The sequence below is a fragment of the Stegodyphus dumicola genome, chromosome X1 (genome assembly GCF_044657685.1).
Source record: "Stegodyphus dumicola isolate Sdum_Otavi_A_Nest chromosome X1, ASM4465768v1".
NCBI classification, from domain to species: Eukaryota; Metazoa; Arthropoda; class Arachnida; order Araneae; family Eresidae; genus Stegodyphus; species Stegodyphus dumicola.
Genome location: NC_140780.1, coordinates 38,156,334 through 38,169,099, shown reverse-complemented (window position 1 = coordinate 38,169,099; position 12,766 = coordinate 38,156,334). Strand labels below are relative to the sequence as shown.

At 33.8% G+C, this 12,766-nt stretch overlaps 1 protein-coding gene across 1 annotated transcript in view; it reads right to left on the bottom strand.

Moving 5' to 3' along the window:
- Positions 1-12,766, bottom strand: part of LOC118186510 (uncharacterized) — a 157,914-nt gene that overhangs the window by 63,736 nt on the left and 81,412 nt on the right. The window contains exon 3 of the mRNA XM_085807154.1: positions 1,932-2,061. Within this exon, the coding sequence (XP_085663280.1) occupies positions 1,932-2,061 (130 nt within the window). The remainder of the gene's footprint in view (positions 1-1,931; positions 2,062-12,766) is intronic.

Here is a 12,766-nt window from a genome sequence, read left to right as displayed (position 1 = left end):
CAGATAGGAATGTTTATTTTTACCTGATATAGATAAGGAGTTTTGAAATCACAGAGTTATTTTATTACTATACAATACATGCACCTGCCCAGTAAAAAGGTCTTTCTTTTCCAGAGACTTTTCTCTGACCTCAACACACTTGCTCCCCAAGCTAGTATTGTGATTTTATAAATTATTTCCTGTGGTTTAAATTTAATGTAAATATACTTTGCTGTAATTAAAAATAGAAATCGCGTAAAGTTTTATTTAAATTTAAAATATTTCTGAATATTTGGGGACGAAATACGAATAAAATAAGCATGAATGGGAAACGAATGATCCGTATCAAAGCCAAAAAACCAAGCCCCTCCTCATTAACATAAAAAACTACAAATTGCATGTGCCAGATGAAAAGAAAATAAATAACGCTGGACATATACCAGTGAAGTTTAGATCCAATCAGTGTACATTTTGTAGCACAAGGAAGAAACCTCATAGAAGAAGATACATGTAGCGAAACTTGCAATGTGGGCATGCATGTACCAAAAAGACAAAACATGCTTTGAACGGTGTCACAAAAAATATTTGTTCTTTGAAATTTAAAAAAACAAAACACTGAGTCTTTTTTTTATCCTTATTTTACTGATTGTTTTAATACATGTAGCCAAACGTCCTTATTATGTAGGTACTTTCACTGCTAGAGAAAAATTACATAAATGTTTATTTTTTAATTTTTTCCGACGATTTACTTTGTAAAATAATGTAATATTATATATATATATATATATATATATATATATATATATTATATTATGCAATTCCTACATGCAGTTTGTTTTAAATTCGTAAATTTCGTCATTTATTGGAAACGCGCACGGAGAAAGGTAAGTTTTTTTTTCCCTACTTACCTCGGTAAGTTTCAAAGTCCTAGACGCGCGGTGGTTTCACAATGCGACCACCACCCACAGAACAATGGGAAAGAGTAGATTTTCTTAAATTTATATATTATTTGTCTCTAGGAATCATAATATTCAATTTCTAGAGTTTTTAGTTAAAAAAATTATAAAAATAATATCGTGCGCGTAAAAGGGTTAAGGCATCAGCATTTTATGTTGAAAACTATTAAATTGTTATTCCGCGACATTCCTGCTATGGCGGGACGCTTTCTCAAAAGTGCATGGATAAAAAGACAGCTTTTATTAATATCTATTTTTTATATTATGAAAGTTTTACTTGAATATATGAAACTTATTTATTTTATCGTTTCTAAAAAAATTAAAACATCATACTCAGTTTGATAAAATTTAAATGAAGTTATTGTCAGTACAACACGAATAAGTTATTTAAGTTGACATAGGCTGCCTTTAATTTGCATTTGCTCTCATTAAACTTGATCTTATTATTTCCGCCACATAGCTTGCGAAAATCTGTTTTGAAAACCATACTAGTAAAACATAAAAAAGGAATGAAAAATCGGCTTCTGCTCAAAAGAACTGAATGGCAACAATTTTATGTTAATTTTATCAGACAGTCTGATTTTCAAATCAATATACTCGAAGTGCTTTTGAGTATTCCTTAAAAATTCAAAGAAAAAGTTCTCAATGGGCATAACTCAAGACCAAAAATTTGTATCATTCTTCAGTTTTCGTCGATAACTAATAGAAAAATAAATATATTTAAAAATTTAGAATTATTCATTTACTTATTATCAGAAATCAAAATAATATTTTGAAGCCAGATTAATGCACAAAGTAGAAGCTATAATACCTGGCTGCATTATAAGGACTCCATACAGAATCTATTGACCGTATTGTGCTATGTATAAGGAATTCAGCTCTTGACCATCCATGAATGATGCCATTTACGCAGAGATATGACATGCATAATTTTTTTCAGCAATTTTACAACCACAATACTAATTTTTATTAGCAAGATGAAAATAAAATGCATACCTATTGGAAGCGTGGGCCAGAGCCGAGTGAATTCTTGGTTCCCATACATATCGCCCTTCGTGTGTTCGCTCGTCCACTGGTATGGGGGCATGGACAGTTGTGAACGCACTCGGAAATTGCAACGGTAATCCTGAAAAAGAAAGGTAACATTTTTAAACTCTGTTATATTGGACATTCTGCAGAACTTTTTTCAAATGAAGATAATCACCCGCCTTTCGAATGCAAAAGAAATTCCTCCGAACTTCCTAAAGACACTACAGTGTGGAGCACTGTTTATACTTTTTTTAAGGGACCGTTCACAAACAACATATAAATGAGAAAGACTTATAAACGAAATTTTAATTTACGATATCAAACCTATATATATTAGCTGTTCAGTTTTGGTAGTACTAACCTAAAACTGATATTGCACATTTTTATCATCGCACTTTCAAATTGTTTGAAATATTAACTATGCTCAAACAAATTTAAAATAACTATTTTACTTAAGTATTTAATTAATATTGATATCTTATACAATAAAAAAATGCAAACAATTTTATAATGAATATTTTAAAATTGTATTAAAACAAATTTAATATTTTTTAAATTATAAGAATGCAAATTTCTGTACGTAGTTACGTAAATAAATTAAAAAAAAAAAAAAAAAGTCATGCCTTTATTTGAATTACCATCTTGGATAAGTAACATCTCCCCCAAGAGCAATATGAAGCCAAATTAAACTTTTATAAAGAGAAAGTCTTTAATGGTTGTCTGATGCGTCTTTTGACTCAGAGTATTAAGCCAGATTACTTTCTCGCTATGATTCGACTTCGGTTCTTAAAATGTTTTCTCGCTTGTATTATTGTACACACAAAGAAATTTCTGAAAGTGTCAATGCAGTAGATAGCATTTTGAAAAGAAAGTGGGATTATTTCTTCAGTTGCTTCTTCATTCCCGCTATTTAAATTGTTCATCCGGTAAAATGTTTCAATCAGTTTATAAGATCTGGTCTTCTTAAGAAGCATACAACTAGACCAGAGCTCTAAAAAGACAGTTAGTGACTTTTCACTGTGTCTTGTAAATACCACAGAGACAGGGAAAGAGTGCAAAGGACCCTTCTATTAATCCAAATAACGTTTAGCAGACGGCACAAACTTGTGCTTACAGAAGCCAACATTTTTGCTTAAATTAAAGATAATGGAGAAACTAAAATTAATTAAGTTTAATACAGCTAATGGCTTTACAGTATAGCGAGCAAGCTGGCTTTGATCGAAGTCGGCGTAAGCAAGCTTAGTGGCAAGAATAAGTCAACGCCGCAGAATTCTAATCGGAAGAATCAAGGTTAGTAACGTGGTCTCCAAGCAGGCAGAACACGTTCTGATCTGCCTTCCTTTAACTACTTCCTTCATTAGACTTAATCTGAATATTCCGATTCAGATCAAGTCTGGAAATTTACATTCTGGCAGGGAAATGAAACGAAGTTTGATAGGAAAGTAACTTAACTGGTTATAAGTTCTTCAACTGTACATAAGTCTGACATCATTACACTAGCATCCCCGCTTTCGATTGTAATGCCTAATCCCAGTAGTCTTCTTCATGCATAATTAGAATTTCATCATCATTTTTATTTTCAACACTTTCACTTGACTCTGGGTCCAAGTCCAACAATTCCCTTTTAATGAAGCACCTTGGTTTTCGTCACTTTCCTATAATCGAAGAAGTCATTTTTTTCCATACTATCAGCATTTTTACAAGTAAAACAATGAGATGCTCTTTCCTGTGCTTAGCTCCATGACATTGCTGATCTTTGAAAGCTAGAATTCTTGCAGGCAAAAGCTTAAATAAAAAAGCAGTTTCGTCAACATTAAATATGTCTTTTAATTCATATCCGTCTATTTTGATGAATAAATTCCAGAACCACTCTTCAGCTGACTCAGCAGGAACGCTTACTGATTCTCTATTTATTATATGACATAAGATTCCATGCCGAAGTTTAAATTTATGCTACCATCCAGTTGAAAAACAAGTTTTTCCTTCACATTCAATCGAAGTACTATTTGTTTTGAATTCTCGATTAACATTGGACCATTCTTTGGAATACAGGATGCACGACGCAAAGAAAAATTTTAGAAAAATAGCTTCGACCTCAAGAAACTCAATCTTGAATACATACCGTATTTACCCGCGTAATAGTCGCACCCCCGTTTTGAAGCGGAAAAAATCGACAAAAGTGTACGACATTGTGTAGTAGATTTCCCCGCAAAATAGTCGCACCTAGAACCTTTCGCAGAAAAATCGGCAAAAAAAAAGTGCGACTGTTACGTGAGTAGTAAAATACGGTAATTTTTTGAAAAAGCGAACTGTCCACAGATTTCTGTTCAACTTTTGTTCTATCATTAAACAACCGTTTTTAGTACTGTCACAGGAACATCTAGTTTCTTTGCTAACTCAACTTTCGTTAAACCAATATTCTCATCAAATCCTTTTAAGATTTTTAATTTTATCTTTTAACGAGAGTGCCTTTCGCTTTCATAACATTTAGTATTAGTTAATTTTAGTCATCTAGTTTACGTAACACAGCATCCTATTCAAAAGAAAATATCGTATATGTATTTTCTCTTTCCAAGTATCGTTTCTATTCATGAACTAGCATTCAACTTCTGTACCAGACTAGGATGTCTTACGCCTTTCTTTCTCCTGTCCACCTTCCTGGGGAAAATACTTGACCGATGGAGTAGCGAAATGTAGAACCAATGCAGTATGTCAAGCATAAGCTTTGTATAATCGAAGTTACGTGAAGTATAAAAGAAATATTTTACGACTAAGATAAATGCAACCGAATCGGGATTAAGATGAAACGACGTATAAATGTAAAAGAGGTATAAACGAGAAACGTGTATACGGTGCTCCGCTGTATTTTCAATAGAAAATAAGTAGATTTTACATAATCGTACTATTTTTATTTTTATTTATTTATTTATTAACTTCTTGAATAGTAATTACTCTAAAATAAGTTTGTTGCATGAAAAATGACTGAAGATATAGGCCAGAAAAATATATCCCGATATCAGTTTTATTGGCTCAGAAGGATAAATTAAGATAAATTGAGATTAATATAGAGGAATTTTCAGTATGCACAATCGTCTAGCGAGGTTCGTGAGACGACTACCTGTGACGTCACAGCTTCCTCTCGTTTCAGTGACAATGCTTTGTTGTATTAGGAGGTGTCGGATCATACTTCTCATTTAATGCCCACCATTTTAACCCAGTATATTTTCGCTTCAGCTGGTGCTTTCATCGTATTTTTCACTGATTCAACATGTTTGGTCTGTGGTGCCACACACTTTAAAGATCATCAGCGATTACAATAAATTAAAAGAATAAACTGCAGTTACCTAGACTAGAGTTTCTTAAACTGTGTGTGGGTCGCTACCCCCATAGGAGTCGCGGGACCTGCAGGAGGGTCGCCAAAAATTTTATCAATTTTGATACTTGTTTAACTTATTATAATCATTTTACAATTACCATTATTTTTACATTGCCGTTATTTTTAAATAATGTATCTGAAAATAGATAAAGATAAGACAATACAGATAAAGAAAAAACGAAAACGTTTCGACGCATTTTTTTATAACAGAAACGTTGGTTTTATTTTAGAAATTAAAGTTAGTGACCTAAAACTGCAATAGTATATTATAGTACAAGCGAAGAAACTGACACTTTCACTCACGCGTGCGTCCGATTTATGCAATGCGTATGGAGTCCCAAAAATTTTAGTAAATATTAGGTATATATTTAGGTCTCCACACCAAAAAGTTAAAAAAAAAACCCTACCCTAGACTAAAATATCCCAAAATGCAATCTTAAATCTCTTCGCTTCTTTGCTTCACCGGAGCGGGCGGTTACTTTAGCTTATAGTGGCCACATTCTGTACTGCTTCGTAGCATATGTTGTTTGTTCGGTATCCCTGAAATGTTAATGCTTTTATTTTTGTATAACAAGGAATGTCTAAAGCAAACTTAAATGTGTTATATTGTATATATTTTGATGTTGCAAATTTTCATGACCAGTAGTATCTGTTTTAAGCAAAAGTATGTTCAGTCAGTTGTAGGTTTGGTTTGGCTTACTTAATTGCTTCAAAGCATACGAGAACTATCTGCCTAAGGAAATGGATGCCTTCGTGGAGGAATTTCTAGGGAAAACCGGCTCGTATACTTATAAGACACCGGAAAAACTAGGAAAACGGGTACGCACGAGGAAAGCCAAGAAAAGGTCCATGCAGCCAATCCGTTCTCCGGGATTCAAACCCCAGACGGAACTACCAGTGTTCAACGACTTTGCCGCTCTGCTGCTGGTAGCGAAATGTCTCTGTTTTCTATTCCGTAGCGATGCTGCTTAATTACTATGTGTTCCCCAGGTGACAATAACAGTAATTTTAAATGCGCCAGGTATCATTTTTGGTGACTTGTACAGCAAATCATGATCCTCCAGTTTCCACTACTGATCAAAAGGAAACTTTACTGAGAGCCCAGACTAAAGAAGAAACACTGCAGCTCAGCTTAACAGCGTAGTAAAAGATTTAGAACGCATTCTAACCCAGCAATAGATGGAAAAGTATAACAACATCCTAGAATAGGGAGAGTTTAAGAATTAGAATGCCCTTGGAGTATATCAAGTAGTAAAGATTTGTGACCAATCTACAGGCACCAGATTTGAGCCTTAGTTGAATTAGAGATTAAGAAGTTTTAACAGCTGTATCTTTACTGTATTATACCACTTTTTGAAAAGTCTGAGTTTTCAAAGTTATAATTTATGAATCCGGGAGGGGGTGCTTATTTTGCTGCTAAGAAGTTCAGCTACTTTAAACTAAATGGATGATATTATTTCCATATGTAATATATATTTTGACAGTCTTTGCTTCTTTCAAACGTCTAGTTCTTGTAAAATAAATAAAAATTTAGCTACAAAAGTTTTTCACCTGCACTTTCCACTATCATGTGAACCTAATGCGTTTTAAATGAAGTTTAATTTCTTTTTCTAAAAAAAATTTCTCTTTCACATGTCATTTGCCATTATAATACATAAAATTAGAGAAGTTAATTAAGGTTGAAGCTCCATTTTTCCCACGATGTAAATCATATTCCCAGAACACCGTTTCGAATGGTGGGTGATTCTTAAACAACTCCACTCAGCAGTAAATTTCAGAAGAAAGCAAATTTTTTGAACGAGAACAAAGAAGCCGAAATTTGTCTTTACTACACAAGGGAAAGGGGGGCCGTTTCTCAAGAGGAAATAAATCTTCTTTTTCAATAGATAAAAATTGTCGGTTACAAACCGAAGAACAACTCGAGCATAAAAGAAGACCCGACTTCACAATAAAAAAAATAAAAAAATCCACGAGACGGATAAGCTAGAGTAGGGTTGTTGCAAGCGATGTGTGAAAGCAATTTGGCGGTTGAAGAAATAAAAAGAGCAAGCGAACCCGGTAAACACCGTAAATCTGGCGTACTGCCACGCCTGTTTGCTGGAACAATGCTGAGAAAATTTTCGACTCTCCTATTGGCCGCAGAGAAGCGAGGGCGTGGCTTATCTGTTTTCGCCAAATGTGCGCCGGAAGTACGCCAAGGAAAGTAATGTCTCAATTTAGCGACGCCATACATCTTCAAAACCAGTTTCGGACGCAACGCGTTTGTCTCCCAACAAATGTCAGCAAGAAATGTCTTTACTTATACGCAACAGCTTAATAACATTCGGAGTAGAATTTTTCGTTTTTATTCTTGAGGTTTGTACAAAAGTTAGCGGAATCTCAATACAATGGTTTTAAAGCAGGAATTCTCAATTTTTTCAATTGGTTTGGTTTATTGAGATTACGGCAAAGCACATTAGGGCTATCTGCCTAAGGCGAGGGATGCCTTCGTGGAGGACTTTTTAAGGGAAACTGGTTCGTATACAGTGTTCAGCGACTTTACCGCTCGGCCACTGGTGGGCCCTCTTTTAAAGGAATGGACTTCCTCATCAGCCCCCTTACATTTTTCTCTATGATTTACTATACACAACATCATCATAATATAAATAACTACATACTAATGCTTAACAATTAGACTGGGAATCTATACAACAGTTTTGAAAAAAATGTCTTATTAGGTTTATGTTAAATTAGTTTTTGTGTTACTATTACTTTTACTTTACAAATAATAAGCAAATTTTTAGAAACAAAATCACAGATTTTAATTGCGTTAAAGTTTGATTTTTAACTAATGTGATGGCTGCGCTTGATGAACTGAAGCACTTTTTTTAGTATTTCGCATAAAATTCCCTGATTTAGTTTTTACAATCACCTCGGTGAGTAATATTTTATATCGCCTCGGTCAAAAATATTCACCCTTTAACTTGCTTTCCATTGTAGTTTTGTTTTCTTCGTACTTCTTTTTTTTTTCCTTATTTTCTTGCAATTTACTTTTTTACACTTCACTTATTGCATAAAAAATTTAGCCATTTAAGATAAAATTATTGATTTTAAAAATATTCTAAAGGTGTTAGTATATTTTTCCCTTTTATTTATTTTATATGCTTTCTTCCTTACTTCATAATAAGCTTTATATAAAAAAAATAATTATTCAATTTATTAACCATTTTTAGAGGGGGAGGGGTAACCAACGGGATCTTGATTATGCTGATCAGTTGCCGGTGCATATTTGGCTATCGACGCGCAGTCGACATCTTGATCCTCATTGACCCCTTTGAAAATTCAATTGAGCCCCAGGAGTCAATCCTGACCTCGTTAGAAACGGACGCAAAAGTTAGGAAGGAAAACTAAGTATCAACTTTAGGCCAAAATTACATGAATTTGCAGTTAACACCTAGGAAAATGCCCTGTTAAATTAAATCGTATTAACCGAATATACAGATACTTATAAAATTCTGTAACTGATTGAAATATCTTCTATCCTCTTTACATTATATTACTTTTTAACTATTTATATAAAAATAAAGCAAAATAAATAAATAAATAAATAAAGTAAAAACATAAAATAAAATAAAACAAAACATACACACATGCACTCCCCACCCCAAAAAATATTATTATAAAATTAAAACTTATTTTCGACAAAACAGTTGAGCAAAATAGCGTAAAACGCTATTCTTTTGAGCCGCCGTATCTCTTCATACTTTTCCCTATACCGGTATTGATAAGATAAACGCTCTTCAGATTTAGTCAATAATTTATGCTTCCAACTCTTCATCAATGCAACACGTTTTCTGCACAAGCTTCAAGTCGCTTTCACTTCTGGGAGGATATTCTTCGGCAAATTCGTCATTGTCAAAGGCATGTAGTGCCTAGGTTCCGTCCTTGACCATTTCCCCTGAAATGCTTTCCAGTATTTTTTTACCGGTAAATCCTAGTTATGTCTTCACAACGAAATGTGAGAACAAATCTTTGCAACTAAGTATACGAATGAGAAAATATGTATTGTTCAATTTTAGCTGTAACCTCTTTTAAGAATATTTTCTGGATAGTATTAAGTAAAAATAGTTTGCGATTAATAAATCAATTTAATTCCAAAATGTGCTGCTCGAAATCGTGTTAAGTGAAAGAGCCCTGTATTTTTCGCTCACAAAAGGATTTCTGTATTTGTAGGTACATCGCGCACAAGTATAACGAGACACGAAACATTAAAGCATAATAATTTTAATTTATATGTTTTTTAACACAAATGTTTACCCTTTTATAATTGCATAATTTATGCGGGAGTAATCCCGTACAAATCATGCAATTATAAAAAAGCTTCAAAAGAAAATTCTAGTTCATGTGATCAGAAATACCCTGTTCTTAAAAATTAATACCCTTATTGCCATTTTAAAAGCTTTTCTATTGAGTCTTAACTCCAAACTTGTTTTAAAGCAAATTTTGTATGCTAGCAATTGCTAAGTATATAAAACAATTTATAACAAAATTAATAGCAGCATCATCATACTTATTTAGACTTGAGAGAACGTATTTAAAATACGACAAGACGAATTAATTTTTTTTTGTTTAATCTTTCAGCTAGACTAAATAGATAGTTTCAAGTAAGCCAAACGTAAATTTAAAATAAGCACTGTTCAGGGCAGTTTATATCTTACCAGACTTGGAACATTTCCCTTACTGAGTGGCACAGGAGACCACTTCACTTGTGGGGGTAGCCTTAAGGGCAAAATGTACAGTGGTCGCACTGCTACAACTGACGAACTAAAATTATGACCAGGTACTGAACGTCATCTTCAAGACATAACAAACATGGCTCTTCCGTAGTGTAAGTGTAAGCTTAAGGAACCCAAGTAGCACATGACGTAGCAAAGACGTTACTACGACCACTTTGCAACGTCTTTGCTACGTCATGTGCTACTTGGGAATGGCATTTTCTGTAATAGTCATTGCCATGATTAAATATCTTTGAATTATTTATCTTTTTCTTTGCATCTCATTTTCAAAATTTCCAGTCTTTTTTAGACGCTATGTATAATTGAAATTTCTTGCCAAATATAAATATGTTTGTTGTCTGTAAAGCGGAACTATGAGGTAGAGATATTTAATGCGACCGTGTATATATATATGTAAGAAAAATAAAGAATATGTAGAAGATTAAATTAGCAACGTAAATTTCGCTTCTCAATTCTAAAAATAGTAACCTTTTTCTGTACTGCATCATTTTTAGATTCATCCATGTCATATGACTCTTACATGATTCTGGATGGAACTAAAACTCAGCAGCCGATAGTATTTTTACAGCCATATTAACTATCCAATCAAAATGCATTGAGAACCAAAACTAACTCAGTCCGATGTAAGTTTTCACCCTGAACATAACACACTTGCTTTAATCGCTTTGGCCTGGCTGGACTGCTATCTGTCTGCTCATTATTTCTTACTGCAAATTTATCTAAAATACAAAAATTCTCGGTATAGGCACGATTAATGTGCCAACTTGATTGTGGCCGCGATATGCTTGTTGAAATAAAAAAATGAAGACTTAATCTGCCTTCGTCTCCAATTTCCTATTCAGTATGGATCAACACTTCTACGCCATCAAAATGCCTGCTAATCTTCACTTCTGACCATATACACGTGTGTGTGTATATGATCTCATTAAAGTTTTTAAAGAAAAGTTTTCTTCACAAAAGTCATTGCAACCAACATGAAAGAAAAAACGGGGACCCTTGTAGAATTGTATCGCAAGTAATACCAAGCTCAGCGTTTCTCATAGCGGTGCCAATACTATTATAGAAATGCAGAGATTTTGCATAAAGCTTCATGAATTTTATTTTATTTCCGCTAAATAAATTAATCAGATAAGCAATCCAAAATTCTACTTAGGAAGAATGCCGATATCTTTATATCTGTGTACCGATGTGAAGATTTGTATGTTTTGATATATGCTAGGCAATCTTCATAAATGTGGAAGTAGTTTTATGAGGACATTTTTCTGTTGATAAGGTTGACGAGGTTTTGGGCAATAAATTCCATTCTTCAACAAGGGTGCATGTTAACTGATGAAGAGTTCTGAAAGAGGACTGACGTGCTCTGTTGGGCCTCCCTAAAGCATTTCACACATAATAGGGCTAAGGTTTGGAGTAAATCTCTATAAGTTTGGATATTAAAGTATCACCCTCCAGGCTCACTACAGACGGGCCATTCTATTGGATGCATACAGTCATCCAATAGAATACAGCATCATATTAAAATCTCTGCTCCACTACAGCGGCTATTTTTCTTTATATAGGAAAAAGGATAAAGCATCCTATAGCCTAATATCGTTTTTACAGATAAAACGCTCCGATAATCAATGCGCCGCATTATATCTCGATTCTTCAGAAAACGGAATAAGGAGCTATTGTCTTTGTATTCATAGGTGATGCTCAATGCTCCGTGAAAGGTATGCTTTCGTGTGGAAGGCGTAAAGGGGGCACGCACCATTGATCGTTGAACATAAAACCCTTTTTCTTCTAACTGTGTATCGACAATTTGCATAGATGTCTTACTTCAGAGGTATCAGCTAAATTAAGAAAGACCTGGCTGTTTGAGATGTCATCAACTATTGACGACGCGAAGTTTATTTAATACCAAGTAGGTCTTAATGTTGTATTCCGATTCTCAAATATAGCTTGAATATCAGAATTAGTTTTGATATTTCGTTTAATTTATCTTGATTAATTAAACTCATCTTCATCAAATTAATCTTAATATTCTAGAGATGTTACCATTTTCTTGAAAATGTTTCTATTGTAAGGATTATGTTAATTTTATTAACAGTTAAATTTTGAGTTAAACTTCCTTTCCTATCGATTCTTAATTTCAACTTACCACTTCCGGCCAGAAAGTAGTTTTAGAATCACGTCTGAATGCTAATGAGGAAGAGCGGTATTTAACCACAAAGTTCTTCTGTCTTAGAGAGAGAAATACCAGATATTCTGGCTGCACGCGTCCGCCTTTTTAGGCTACTCTCTCGTAAGCTATTATTACGCTCGGTCGTACTTAGGCCCTTGATAGCTTCGCAGTCAATTAGCGTTAAGGGGCCAACTCTGTTAGAATTTTAATAGCTTAGGCTATACCTCTTTAGTTAAGATTAGTTTAGTTTAATTCTTAGTCTCTTAAGTTCAAGCCCAAGTGTCGGCTTTATTGTACAACTTCAAGATGGAGTTTTGTTAAACTTTAATTGGAATAATAAAGGGTTATTTCACCCTTCTTACATGTTGTTTCCTGTACACGAACTCAAGCGATTATTCGCGTACTAGTTCTTAAGATTCTTCACTTTCAACTGTAACTTAGAATTACTGAGTGGAGAATCCTACACTGTAATATGTATATTATTTCT